Raw genomic sequence first — 13,837 nt, 5'->3', positions numbered from 1 at the left:
CCAATTGAGGGGCCACTGCCATTGTCTAGGGGAGCCATAATGGTGGCTTGGACCAGGATATCTGAGGTGGAGGTGGTGAGAAGTGGTCAGATTCAGGGTATATTTTGGAGATAAAGCCAGCTAGACTTGTGGATGGCTTGGATGTGGGGGTGTGGGGAAAAGAACAATTAAGGATGACTCATAGGTTTGGGGCCTGAACACCTGGGGGAGTGGAGTGGTGTTGCAGTAAACTGAGATGAGCAGGGCCAAGTGAAGGAGTGCCATTGTGGCAGGGCAGTCCTCGTCAGAGTTGGGTGGTCCCATTTGTTGTATTAGTGCATTCTTCCTCTGTTTGAACCTTGCAAGTGGGTTAGTTCTAGGAAGAGTAGAATTTATTCTGTTATAGCCTAATAATGTTCACTCTGCTTGAATTTAGAAATACTTTTATTTTAAGGATAAATTTTAAACAACCTTTCAATGATTTAAATTTGAACTTTCAAAAGGCATAGACTATTCCTTTAAAAAATGAATTTCTCCTTGAATTTCAAGCATCTATTGCTACTAAAAAAAAGAAGAAAGAAATTAAAGAAAACCTTCAAGAAACAAACATAAAAACAAACAATTTTTCTCATACTTCAGAAATGTACTGAAGTTTTGCTTAAAACTCTCAAAACACAGCCAAGTCATACAGTTGGGGAAGTAGGATGAAATTCTGTGCCCAGATTTATCCAGATACAAATTAAAACCACTTCAAGCATAGGCATTGCTGACAGCTTTTTTGTTCAGTTAATCCTTGCCTATGCCAACAAATAGAGAAAAAGGGGTGAGATAAAATGATGTTTCCCCGTCTTTAGTTTTAGGGAAAATAAATATTAAAGCAACATCTAGATGTTATATACAGTTGAAAATGTTTGTGTGTATATGGTCGTTAATAATAGTTATTCTTCCTGAAATTTGTTGGCCTTTAGGTTTCTAAAATTTGCTGTACTGTTTATAACCTGATAAATCCAGTCTTTGAGAACTCCAGGGGATAATGAATAACAACAAGAAACTGTATTTAACAGACCTCTTTAATTTTATGTTACTTGAAGTTCAGATCAACTACTGTGCTCAATAAAGTATAAAATCTGAACTTAGATGCATTTGTTCAAAATAATCTAGAGTTTTTTGGATGTCTCTTTAAAAAAATAATTTTACAGTGTTTTTAAAATTGTCTTCCAACACTTAGATTTTTTTTGATTGCTTAATATCAGATTTTATCAAATATTTGTCATCAAATTACATAGTACTTTGAATATTGGAACTGGACTTAACTGTACCTTCATTTTTCTTCTTCTTTTGGCAGAGAAATTGCGTTTACTAGGCAACTTCATGAGAAAACATCTCAACTCAGCTATTATTATATGGGTTTCTACATTCATTCATGTCCTAAGATGAAATATAAGGTAAAGTTGATTTTCACATGTGTCTGCTATAGATTCAGGTTATAAAAATTAGTACTTTCATAGTTTCTCATCATATTAACTTGCTCATACATTTCTAATGTAAATCATGAATTATTTTAAAATATGTCTTAAACTTTTCATAGACTCTAGCTTGTTCGTTGCCTAGAACAGTGCCTGACACATAGGCACTTAATATTTGTTCAATATAGGTTAATATCTAGAAAGAAACTGGATATTTAGAAATCCCAGCTATTCTGGAACTTTCAGTGGGGCCCTACTTACTTGGGGTAGCACAGTATATCCACTAAGAAATCTGCCTTCTCCGGATACATTGTAACCCTACCCCCGCCCTCCATTCCTTCTCCTTCCATTTTGTTGTGGCTTTGTTTCCTCTGGACCCAGTCACAGTCCAGAAAAACTTGAGCTCCATGCAAGCAGTGAGATATTTTCAACAGTATAATATTTGCAAATGCTTGTAAGGTTTTCATTATAGAAAAATGAATCCTTAATATGATTTTTGTCTCATGGCATGGGATTTGGAGCTTTGAATGGGGGACAAATGGGTTAATTAAGGAAATGTCTTTGCTGCCTCAGAAATGAAGCTTTCTGTAGTGAGAACCATAGCCTCTACTGCTCTTGCTTTGTAATTCTTTATATTATTGTGAGATTTAAGTATATTTCAGAATTTCCCTTTTAAAAAAAAGGTTTTACCTTTTATGATTCTCTTTAATGAAACTCTTGGATGTTTTCTAAGTATTAATATCCCGCTGTAAAAACTCTGGAAAGTATAGAGCAGTGTAAAGGAGCAGACTCCCTACATCCCGCCCACCGTAACAACAGTAACCAAACTCCTCTGCTCCAGTGAGAGCACTGCTTTAGCTCTGAAGATGCGAAAAGATGTAAATGTGAATCTTCCTCTTAAAACTTGTAATCTAGGTGACGACTGGGGTATTTTTCGTAGAACCAGGTCAGTACAGTGGTCTGGTAAGGACGTAGGAGGCAGTGGGGTTTACTACACAAGGTGTGGAAGAGGAAAAGGTTTAACTAAAAGGGAGGAGAGACCCAAGAAAAGAGTAGGTATGATGGGGAAACACATTTCAAGGAGAAGGAGCGTATAAGGATTCAGAGGTGACCGTGCCCATGACATATTCATATAAAAAAGGGCAGGCAAAGGACTGTGAAAGCTAGTCTAAGGTATTTAGACAGTTGGGAGTCTGCCAGTTTCAGAGCCAAGAGCATGGCATGTGTAAATCAAAAAATATAAGTATATTCCTATGTAAAATTATTATTTTTTTAAATTATGGGAACTTTTAAAACATAAGCCAACTTGAAAAGTGTGATTGAACTGCTGTGTACCCATTACTCAGCTTCAGTGATTATTAGTACATCTTATTTCATCTGTTCCTTCAGATGTCCCGATTCCCACCTCCATCATCTTTTGAATTATTTTGGAATAAATCTAGGATATCATTTCATCTGTACATATTTTAGTATGTATTGCTAAAAGATAAAAGCACTTTGAAAAAATAACCACATTCTCATCATCATACCTCAAAAGTATTAACAATATTTCTAAATATTGTCCTATATCTAGTCAGTGTTCATATTTGCCCAGTTGTCTCTCAATATTTTTTTATAGTTAATTTGTTTGACTTAGGACCCAAACAAGATCCATACATTGTGTTTGGTTGCTTTGTCTCTTAAATCTTTTTAATCCATAGATTTCCCCTCGCTCTTCCCCCTGACACCACCCCCCCCTTACAAAGGAATAATCCACAGAAGTTGGTGATTAACTAAATGTGGGAATGATCAAGAATGGTTCCAAAGCTTTGAGGTTAAGTACTGAATGGCCGGGGAAGTGATGAGTCCATTGTTAGAAATTGTGGATTCTGAAAGTAGAACTGGCTTTGAGAGGAGGGCGATTCACAGTACCTTGCTTGTTGTATGTTGACAGCCCAGATAGTCTGGTCAAGGTGTCCTGCTGGCATTTGGAGGGTCTCTTTGATCTCATGTTTAAGTGTACATGGTAGACAACTTCTGAATTTGGTCTTCAAAAATTTTCTTTATGTCTGAATTAATAATTTACCTGATAGGTCTAAATATATTCTGTGCAGAAGGAAAAGCATGAACATATTTCTGTTTTCCTAAAATACTTATTTGGTACTGTTTTTACTAGCGTTTTCTCCTTCTAGCTCATTTTGTGGTACTAGATCTAAATTAGTTCAGGGTAGGAAACTCAAGTACTCAAGATGATGTAACGCAATTATAACACTCAAAATCGGCCACCCTATATATTCATCTTCCTTTATGTACTTGTGCATGACCCATTGTAAACAGAAGTATTTTTGTACCAATCTTAGGGACTTGTAGAAATTTCACTTTTACTTCCTATCTTTAATAGCTGTTCCAGTGTCACAGCATTTTTCTTGGTGAGTTTTTCCTTATACCTAAGGTAAAATCTAAATGACTCTATATTTTAACCCATTTCTTCTTTTTTTTGGTCATTAGTGGAAATATTGACCATGGTTTCGTTTCGTCAACCCTTTCCTCTGTATGAAGAAGACTTTTAATCACACCTTTGTTGACTCCAGTCCAGACTAAATATTCTGTGTTTTTCAGTCCCTTCCTAGGTAGAGCTCTGCCTGGAAACAGAAGTCTGGCTCATATCTAGTTTTTAGTTATGGATTTTAAAAATGCCCTCCATGTAGTTCAATTTAGCTTAATCATATTCAGCCTAAATTTGTTATAATTATAGCTTCAGGGTACTTTTCAAATTCCATTTGCATGAGAGATACCCCCCCATGCCTACTTGTCTTCTGGCTCACTTTATTCCTTCATCCATTAATATTTATTGAACTCCTACTGGAAATACAGCAGGGAACACTACAGGCAAGATCCGTAGTCTCAAGGAACTTCCATTCTAGTGGGACCTGCGATAAATTAATAAAGAAGGCAACTGTCAGATAGGGGTAAGTACTATGTGAGGTGGTAAACATTTAGTAGTTATGCCCTCTCTGAGGAGTAGTGTTTAGGCTAAGATTTGATTGACAAGAAGTCAGCCAGTGAGAAGATGAGGTGTCATTTCAGGAAGAGACTGAGGGGACAGCCACTGCAGTGCTGCTTAGCTTTTGAGTTGCTGCTGCCATCAGTTTCAGCTGTACTTTAGAGTGACCTGAGGAACTTCTTAAAAATACTGATGGTTGGGTCCATCTTTAGAGATTTTGATTAATTGGTTGGCGTTCGGCCATGAGCATCAAATCTTTTTTTCACGCTTAGAAGATTCTAAAGTAAAGTCAGATGTGAGAACTGCTGCACCAGATTAATTTTTCACATCTTAGAGTCTAATGATAAACTGGAAAAATGACTATTTCTCATTTTAAAGTTTGCTATTTTCTGTTTATTAAATTCAGAATCACTCATACTGAATAAGCTCATATCTACACTTTGTTTTCTGGGGCCTGGGATATAGAAGGCTGACCAGAGTCTTTCAGCTGGGTTTTCCCACCTGAGGGCCTTTACCCATGCTGTTCTCTTATTTTTCTCCCTTCCTCTGCCCATCCTCCCCACTTGCAAACTCCTCATCCATCATTTCTCAGCCTAGGAGTCACTTTCTCCTGTAATCTATACTGGACCCTAAGACTAGATTTGACCACCCACCCAAGCTGCTCCCAGCTCTTGTAGCATTCTACATTTCTTCCCAAAACTCACGTCTATCTCCTATGCATACATTTGTGAGAATCTGACGATGTTTATCTTCATCATGTATTCCAGGTGCCTAACAGTGTGCCTGCTACACAGTAGATGTTTAATTCTTAGTAGACATTTGTTGAATTAATAAGTAGAAATCCTAATGCTGAGGGTCAAGAAGTTATGTAGAGTAGTGAGAAACTCTTTCATTTGTTTAACAAATGTTTTCTGAGTGTGAATAGGACAACTTCTACTTTGTAAATAGGTTATAACTTAGACACACAGACAGTTCTAATAGAATGTGACTAGATATCACAGAGTGTAATAAGTACTCTGATAGCAAAGGGAGCTGGTGACACAGGAGTGTGCAACAGTTTGGAGAAGTTGCTTAACTACAGCTGGTCTTGGTTTTTGCAACTGTAAAATGGGAATGATGTAGAAATTAGATATACTGTGTTTTTATCTCATTTTGAGTGTAGAGTCTTTTTGCACTGACTAATAGGATAGAGCCTACCCAGTTGGGTAGCATTCACAAAATCATTACCTGTACTTTTGTTGGGACCTCTGAAGGTTCTGTGTATGTATGTTGGTAAGTGGCACCCAAACTTCTAAATGACCTGCTTGAGCTATTAGCCAGACTTCTTAGTTTAGTTCAGATGCTGGGGAAGAGGAGAGGCTTATGCTAGTGTATACCAGCACTTCCTCCCTTTATGAAAATTCTTGGCATTGTGGATACTTGTCTTTGGCTTAGAGGAAAGTGGCACTGAACTCTATTGGGGTTGGTGCTACAACATGGTGAACCTCTCAGTGATAAATCCTGCCTTGTGCCACACAGTGTCTGTTGATTTTGGCCTTATTCATTCAGGGCAGAAAGTCTCAGAGCTCAGATGTTTGTTGGTGGAATAAAATGACTATTTTGCCCCATTGAAGTGAGGAGAATTTGGTATGTACCAGGACTCCAAGCTGTATGTCATAATTGAGGACAGTCTGACTGATATTCAGTGCAAGCCCATTTATATCAGAAAAGAGGATCTTTTTATATGCTAGCATAAATATAATATTCCTACATATCTCACAAACTGAGCCATTGAATTTGAGGACTTGTCAGGGGGTGTGACAGAATACCGTGTCACCTTCTTCCATATGTTGTATCAGAAATTAAGACTGTGATTTCTGTTTACTTAAGGATAAAGATAGGCAATAATTTGTGGTCACGATAGATTAAAGCCATTTCATACCTGTTTTTAAAATAGTAAGTTTCTGTGTCTCTAGGAGAGCTTAGAGCAACAAGTGTCATGAAAGGAGTGCTAGTAACTTTGACGTTATACATTTCCTAGTATTAGTAGCAGGTACAGGTTGATAGAAATCACTTCAAAAGCAGATTGGTCTTTCTTTTAATAGAGTAAAGCTAACATGAAAGCTAGTGTTTCCGTGTGGGAATTTCTTCCTGGCATTTCTGGGTCAATTTATATGTTTTTTCAAATCATGAGTCCTGAGGAAAATCAGCTGAGAAATGAGGAAATGGGGGGAAGGTATTATAATTCTGCCACAAGAATTAAAGCTGAACAACCAACATAGAAATGTTACTGGTTTGAAGGAATCCACCAACGTGTAGTTGAAAACAAGGAGAAGTTGGCATTTGTAGGAAGAAAGACAGGAGTGTGGAGGAGGGCAGTCACAGTCTAATTAGTTGGTCTTGCTTGTGACTGTAGCCATGTTATGAGTGTGTTTTGTGGCCCTGTCTGCTGTTAACAATGTAAATATAATAAATATTGATCAGTTTATATACAAAGTATATGAGTGGTGTTGCAAGAAATAACAAGTTTTGCAGGCAAAATTAGTTCATAAATTGGTAATTTCAACTTGGGATTCCACGTAGTGCTGCTAACATACTAAGAGATCCAAATGTTAGGGTATTGGAAACAGTACCTAGTAATGTTTGCTGGCATTTTCCAGTGTTTTAATATTCTCTTTAGGCTAAAGTTCTTTGTAAATACTACTAAACTTGATATCTTTCTTATTAAATAACTTTTAAGATATCCATATTAATGAATAAAGAGTATGAAGAATATTGGACGTATTTTAAGAATACCATAACTTATAATTTCAGGAATCCAAATTTCTCATTTCCTAATCCCGAAAAGTAGTATCTGTTTGGAATATGGAAGCACTATTGAAACCTATAAAATTATTGAAACCTTACAGCCCAGAGTGGAAAGGTGGGGGACTCAGTTTAACCAGTCAAACAAAACTTTAAATTTTTTCCGGTATATTGTAGGTACATTATATTTTCTTGGGAGAGACAATTCTGAAAATTTGCAGTATAGTTAGTGATTTTGTAGGTATTTATGAAATAATAATGATAAAATATTTGAACATCAAATTAATTTCATAGGGCCGGCCCTGTGGCTTAGCGGTTAAGTGCGCGCGCTCTGATGCTGGCGGCCTGGGTTCGGATCCCGGGAGCGCCCCGAGGCACCACTTCTCCGTCCAACGCGAGGCCGAGTCCCACGTACAGCAACTAGAAGGATGTGAACCTATGACGTACAACTATCTACTGGGGCTTTGGGGGGAAAAACTGAGTAAATAAAATCTTTAAAAAAAAAAAAAAAAAAAATTAATTTCATAAAGTGAGCATTTTCCTGGCATGGTTGTTTGAACACTTTTAGGTCCTCAAGAACATGTTGGTTTTAATTTTTATGTTGTTTGTTTAAGAAAATTGTTTCTGTTGCATTACGATTGAAGATAAATCATTTTAGGTAACCCAGGAATAAAGACATTTTAATTTCAGTTAAGAATATTTTATTATATTTTGAGCAAATGAGAACTCTCAGTTATGAAGGAATAGCACAACTGCTTATAAAAAATGGGAGTTTTCAGTCAGAAAATGTGTTGTTCAAAATTGTAAGATAGATGTTGGTCCAAGCATGAATACTTCTCATTTCAAGTTGAAGGTCTGGAGCTAGAGACCAGCAAAAGAAAACTCACAGAAAACAAATTGCACACTATTGTAAGATCTCTCATTTTCAAGATTGAATGAGCGTAAATTTAGTATATAACTACAATAATAGTTTAAAATTGTATCTTCTTTCTTAGAGCATAAGTAAGTGTTTAAAGCATTAGTAATGGCACATTTTTGCCACATTGTAAAATGTATATGGGAGAACCTACAAAAGTGTTTTCTGTTTGGTATTTAAAAAGGAATATATTTTAAAATAGGAATATTTTTAATAACTAAGAAGGAGCAGTCTCTTAGGTGCCTGGTACACACTAGATGCTGGAAATATAGTTATAAGCAGTGTAGGTGGGGGCTCTGCCCTGAGACAGGTTACAGCCGAGGGGGCATGTAGGCAATTATAATACAGTGCATAAAGTGGCACCAAGTGACGTTTAACTGTACCTGAAACTAGAGTAATGATTCATTTAGATTTTCTTGTGTAGATTTAGACATGTTAAGTTAGAATCTTCATCATGTAATACATTTATTGTGTGATGTAGAGCAAATTAAAGTATTTAACATCAGGTGTGAGATACACAAAAGAGCTGGTTTTACCCTCTTTGTTTTATTGAGTAATGAGCTATCATGAAGGCATGCTGAAATGACAAGTCTTTTTTTTTTTTATTGATATTTTAATAGTTTTTAACATTGTGAAATTTGGGGTTGTACATTTTTGTTTGTCCATCACCATATATGTCTCCCTTCACCGCTTGTGCCCACCCCCCACCCCCATTGCCCCTGGTAACCACAATACAGTTTTCTCTGTCCATGTGTTGGTTTATATTCCACATATGAGTGAAATCATACAGTGTTTGTCTTTCTCTTTCTGGCTTACTTCACTTAACGTAATACCCTCCAGGCCCATCCCTGTTGTTGCAAATGGGACGATTTTGTTTTTTTTTATGGCTGAGTAGTATTCCATTGTATATATATACCACATTTTCTTGATCCAATCATCAGTCGAGGGACACTTAGGTTGCTTCCACTTCTTTGGCTATAGTGAATAATGCTGCAATGAACATAGGAGTGCATAAGCCTCTTTGGATTGTTGAATTCAGGTTCGTTGGATAGATTCCCAGTAGTGGGATGGCTGGATCATAGGGCATCTCTATTTTTAATTCTTTGAGGAATCTCCATACGGTTCTCCATAGAGGCTGCACCAGTTGCATTCCCAGCAGCTGTGTATGAGGGTTCCTGTTTCTCCACATCCTCTCCAACATTTGTTGTTTTTTGTCTTGGTGATTATAGCCATTCTAATGGGCGTGAGGTGATTTCTTAGTGTTGTTTTGATTTGCATTTCCCTGATGATTAATGATGTTGAACATCTTTTCATGTGCCTGTTGGCCATCTGTATATCTTCCTTGGAGAAGTGTCTGTTCATTTCCTCTGCCCATTTTTTGATCCAGTTGTTTTTTTGTTGTTCAGTTGTGTGAGTTCTTTATATATTATGGAGATCAACCCCTTGTCAGATGTATGTTTTGCAAATATTCTCTCCCAGCTGGTGGGTTGTCTGTTCATCTTGATTCTGGTTTCGTTTGTCTTGTGGAAGCTCTTTAATCGGATAAAGTCCCACTTGTTTATTTTTTCTTTAGTTTCCCTAGTCTGGGTAGGCATGTCATCCAAAAAGTTTCCTTTATGACCAATGTCAAATAGTGTGTTGCCTATATTTTCTTCTATGAGTTTTATAGTTTCAAGTTTCACCTTCAGGTCTGTGATCCATTTTGAGTTAATTTTTGTGAATGGCAATACCAGATGGTCCACTTTCATTCTTTTGCATGTGGCTGTCCAGTTTTCCCACCACCATTTATTGAAGAGACTTTCCTTTCTCCATTGTATGTTCTTAGTTCCTTTGTCAAAGATTAGCTGTCCGTATATGTGTGGTTTTATTTCTGGTCTTTCAATTCTGTTCCATTTATCTGTGTGTCTGTTTTTGTACCAATACCATGCTGTTTTGATTACTATTGCTTTGTAGTATGTTTTGAAATCAGGGATTGTGATGCCTCCAGCTTTGTTCTTTTTTCTTAGGATTGCTTTAGCTATTTGGGGTCTTTTGTTGCCCCATATGAATTTTAGTATTCTTTTTTCTATTTCCGTGAAGAATGTCATTGGGATTCTGATTGGGATTGCATTCAATCTGTAGATTGCTTTAGGTAATATAGCCATTTTAACTATGTTTATTCTTCCAATCCACGTGCATGGGCTATCTTTCCATTTCTTTATGTCATCATCGATTTCTTTCAATAATGTCTTGTAGTTCTCATTGTATAGGTCTTTCACCTCCTTGGTAAGATTTATTCCTAGGTATTTTATCCTTTTTGATGCAATTGTAAATGGTATTATCTTTTTGAGCTCTCTTTCTGTTAGTTCGTTATTAGCATACAGAAATGCAACTGATTTTTGTAGATTGATTTTGTACCCTGCAACTTTGCTGTAGTTGTTGATTATTTCTAATAGTTTTCCAATGGATTCTTTAGGGTTTTCTATATATAAAATCATGTCATCTGCAAATAGTGAGGGTTTCACTTCTTCATGACCTATTTGGATTCCTTTTATTCCTTTTTCTTGCCTAATTGCTCTGGCCAAAACCTCCAGTACTATGTTGAACAGGAGTGGTGAGAGTGGGCAGCCCTGCCTCGTTCTTGTTCTCAAAGGAATGGCTTTCAGTCTTTCCCCGTTGAGTATGGTGCTGGCTGTGGGTTTGTCATAAATAGCCTTTATTATGTTGAGGTACTTTCCTTGTATTCCCATTTTGTTGAGAGTTTTTATCGTAAATGGATGGTGTATCTTGTCAAATGCCTTCTCTGCATCTATTGAGATGACCATGTGGTTTTTATTCTTTGTTTTGTCGTTGTGATGTATCACGTTGATTGATTTGCAGATGTTGAACCATCCCTGCGTCCCTGGTATAAATCCCACTTGATCATGGTGTATGATCTTTTTAATATATTGCTGTATTCGGTTTGCCAATATTTTGTTGAAGATTTTTGCATCTATGTTCATCAGCGATATTGGCCTGTAATTTTCCTTCTTTGTATTGTCTTTGTCTGGTTTTGATATCAAGGTGATGTTGGCCTCATAGAATGACTTAGGAAGTGTTCCATCTTCCTCTATTTTTTGGAATAGTTTGAGAAGGATGGGTATTAAATCTTCTTTGAATGTTTGGTAAAATTCACGGGAGAAGCCATCTGGTCCTAGACTTTCATTTTTTGTGAGGTTTTGATTACTGTTGCAGTCTCTTTACTTGTGATTGGTCTATTCAGATTCTCCATTTCTTCTTGGTTCAGTTTTGGGAGGCTGTATGAGTCTAAGAATTTATCCATTTCTTCTAGATTGTCCAATTTGTTGGCATATAATTTCTCATAGTATTCTCTTATAATCCTCTGTGTTTCCGTGGTATCCGTTGTAATTTCTTCTCTTTCATTTCTAATTTTATTTACTTGAGCCTTTTCTCTTTTTTTCTTAGTAAGTCTGGCTAAGGGTTTGTTGATTTTGTTTATCTTCTCAAAGAACCAACTCTTTGTTTCATTAATCCTTTCTACTGTTTTTTTGGTCTCAATTTCATTTATTTCTGCTCTGATTTTTATTATTTCTCTCCTTCTGCTGACTTTGGGCTTTGTTTGTTCTTCTTTTTCTAGTTCTGTTAGGTGTAATTTAAGGTTGCTTATTTGGGCTTTTTCTTGTTTGTTAAGGTGGGCTTGTATCGCTATGAGTTTCCCTCTCAGGACCGCTTTTGCTGCATCCCGTATGGTTTGGTATGGCATATTTTCATTTTCGTTTGTTTCCAGATAGTTTTTGATTTCTCCTTTATTTTCATCAATGATCCATTGGTTGTTCAGTAGCATGTTGTTTAATCTCCACATTTTTGTCACTTTCCCAGTTTTTTTTCGTGGTTCATTTCCAGTTTCATAGCATTATGGTCTGAAAAGATGCTTGTTATGATTTCAATCTTCTTAAATTTATTGAGGCTTGCTTTGTTTCCCAACATATGGTCTATCCTTGAGAATGTTCCATGCGCACTTGAGAAGAATGTGTAGTCAGCTGTTTTTGGATGGAGTGCTCTGTATATGTCTACTAGTTCCATCTCATCCAGTTTTTCATTTAAGTCTACTATTTCTTTATTGACTTTTTGTCTGGATGATGTATCCATTGATGTGAGTGGGGTTTTGAGATCCCCTACTATTATTGTGTTGTTGTTAATGTCTCCTTCTAGGTGTGTTAATAGTTGCTTTATGTACATTGGTGCTCCAATGTTGGGTGCCTATATATTTATAAGTGATATGTCCTCTTGGTGGAGTGTCCCTCTTATCATTATATATTTCCCTGGTCTCTCTCAACCTATTTTATCTTGAAGTCTACTTTGTCTGATATGAATATGACAATACCTGCTTTCTTTTGTTTGCCATTAGCTTGGAGTATCGTCTTCCATCCTTTCACTCTGAGCCTGTGCTTGTCTTTAGAGCTGAGATGTGTTTCCTGGAGGCAGCATATTGTTGGGTCTTGCTTTTTAATCCATCCTGCCACTCTGTATCTTTTGATTGGAGAGTTCAATACATATACATTTAGGGTAATTATTGATATATGAGGGCTTAATTTTGCTGTTTTGTCACTTATTTTCTGGTTCTTTTGCATTTCCTTTGTTTCTTGTGCCATTTGTTTCAGACTGCCAATTCAGTTTGGTTGTTCTGTCTTATGACTCTTGTAGTTTTCTCTTTGTTTATCATATGTGATTTTGTTTTGATTATTTGTTTAGTGGTTACCTTGAGGTTTGTGTAAAAAATCTTGTGTATGAGAGAGTCTGTTATCTGATGGCCTCCTATTTCCTTATACTAAGTCAATTCAATCACTTTCCTCTTCAGCCCTTCTAAGTCATTCTTTTTATACCTTATTCTATCTTGTATTGTGGGTGTGTGTTTACAGTGATGAGGTTAAATTTATTTTTGGTGGATTCCTTCCTTTGATCTTGGTTTTGGTATTTAAGTGGTTGCTAACCTATTCCAGTAAAGATCTACTATTTTTCTGAGTTTGTCTACCTATTTTGCTCCTTGCTCCAAGCTTTATATTCCCTTTCTCTTCTTTTTTTCAGGCCTCAGGGGCTTCTTGAGTATTTCTTGTAGTGGGGGTCTTGTGGCCATGAACTCCCTTAGCTTTTGTTTATCTGGGAAAGTTACTATTTCCCCATTATATTTGAAGGATATTTTTGCTGGATAGAGTATTCTTGGCTGAAAGTTTTTGTCTTGCAGTATTTTGAATATATCATTCCAGTCTCTCCTAGCCTGTAAAGTTTCTGTTGAGAAATCTGCTGAGAGCCTGATGGGAGTTCCTTTGTACGTTATTTTTTGTTTTTATCTAGCTCCCCTTAATATTGTTTCGTCATTGACTTTGGCCAGCCTTACCACTAGATGTCGGGGAGTCGGCCTTTGCCTGTTGACGTATTTAGGTGATCTGTTGGCTTCGCTTACTGGTATTTCCTGCTCCTTCCCCAGATTTGGGAAATTCTCAGCTTTTGTTTGCTTGAATAGACTCTCTGTTCTTCTTTCCCTCTCTTCTCCCTCAGGAATACCTATAATTCTTATGTTACATTTCCTAATAGAGTCAGATATTTCTCAGAGACTTTCTTCATTTCTTTTTAGTCTTAGTTCTCTCTCCTCGTCCATCTGGAGTATATCTATATTCCTATCCTCTATAATGCTAATTCTTTCCTCCATATTCTCAGCTCTGTTCTTTAAAG

At 36.7% G+C, this 13,837-nt stretch overlaps 1 protein-coding gene across 6 annotated transcripts in view; it reads left to right on the top strand.

Annotated features, from left to right (window-relative positions):
- Positions 1 to 13,837, top strand: part of ATE1 (arginyltransferase 1) — a 181,783-nt gene that overhangs the window by 80,829 nt on the left and 87,117 nt on the right. For all 6 annotated transcript variants that reach the window (XM_004428140.3, XM_014785809.2, XM_014785808.2 and 3 more), the window contains one exon: positions 1,325 to 1,424. In XM_004428140.3, the coding sequence (XP_004428197.1) occupies positions 1,325 to 1,424 (100 nt within the window). The remainder of the gene's footprint in view (positions 1 to 1,324; positions 1,425 to 13,837) is intronic.

The sequence above is a fragment of the Ceratotherium simum genome, chromosome 6 (genome assembly GCF_057802395.1).
Source record: "Ceratotherium simum simum isolate JZ-2026a chromosome 6, ASM5780239v1, whole genome shotgun sequence".
NCBI classification, from domain to species: Eukaryota; Metazoa; Chordata; class Mammalia; order Perissodactyla; family Rhinocerotidae; genus Ceratotherium; species Ceratotherium simum.
This window is presented reverse-complemented; position numbering and strand designations above follow the sequence as displayed.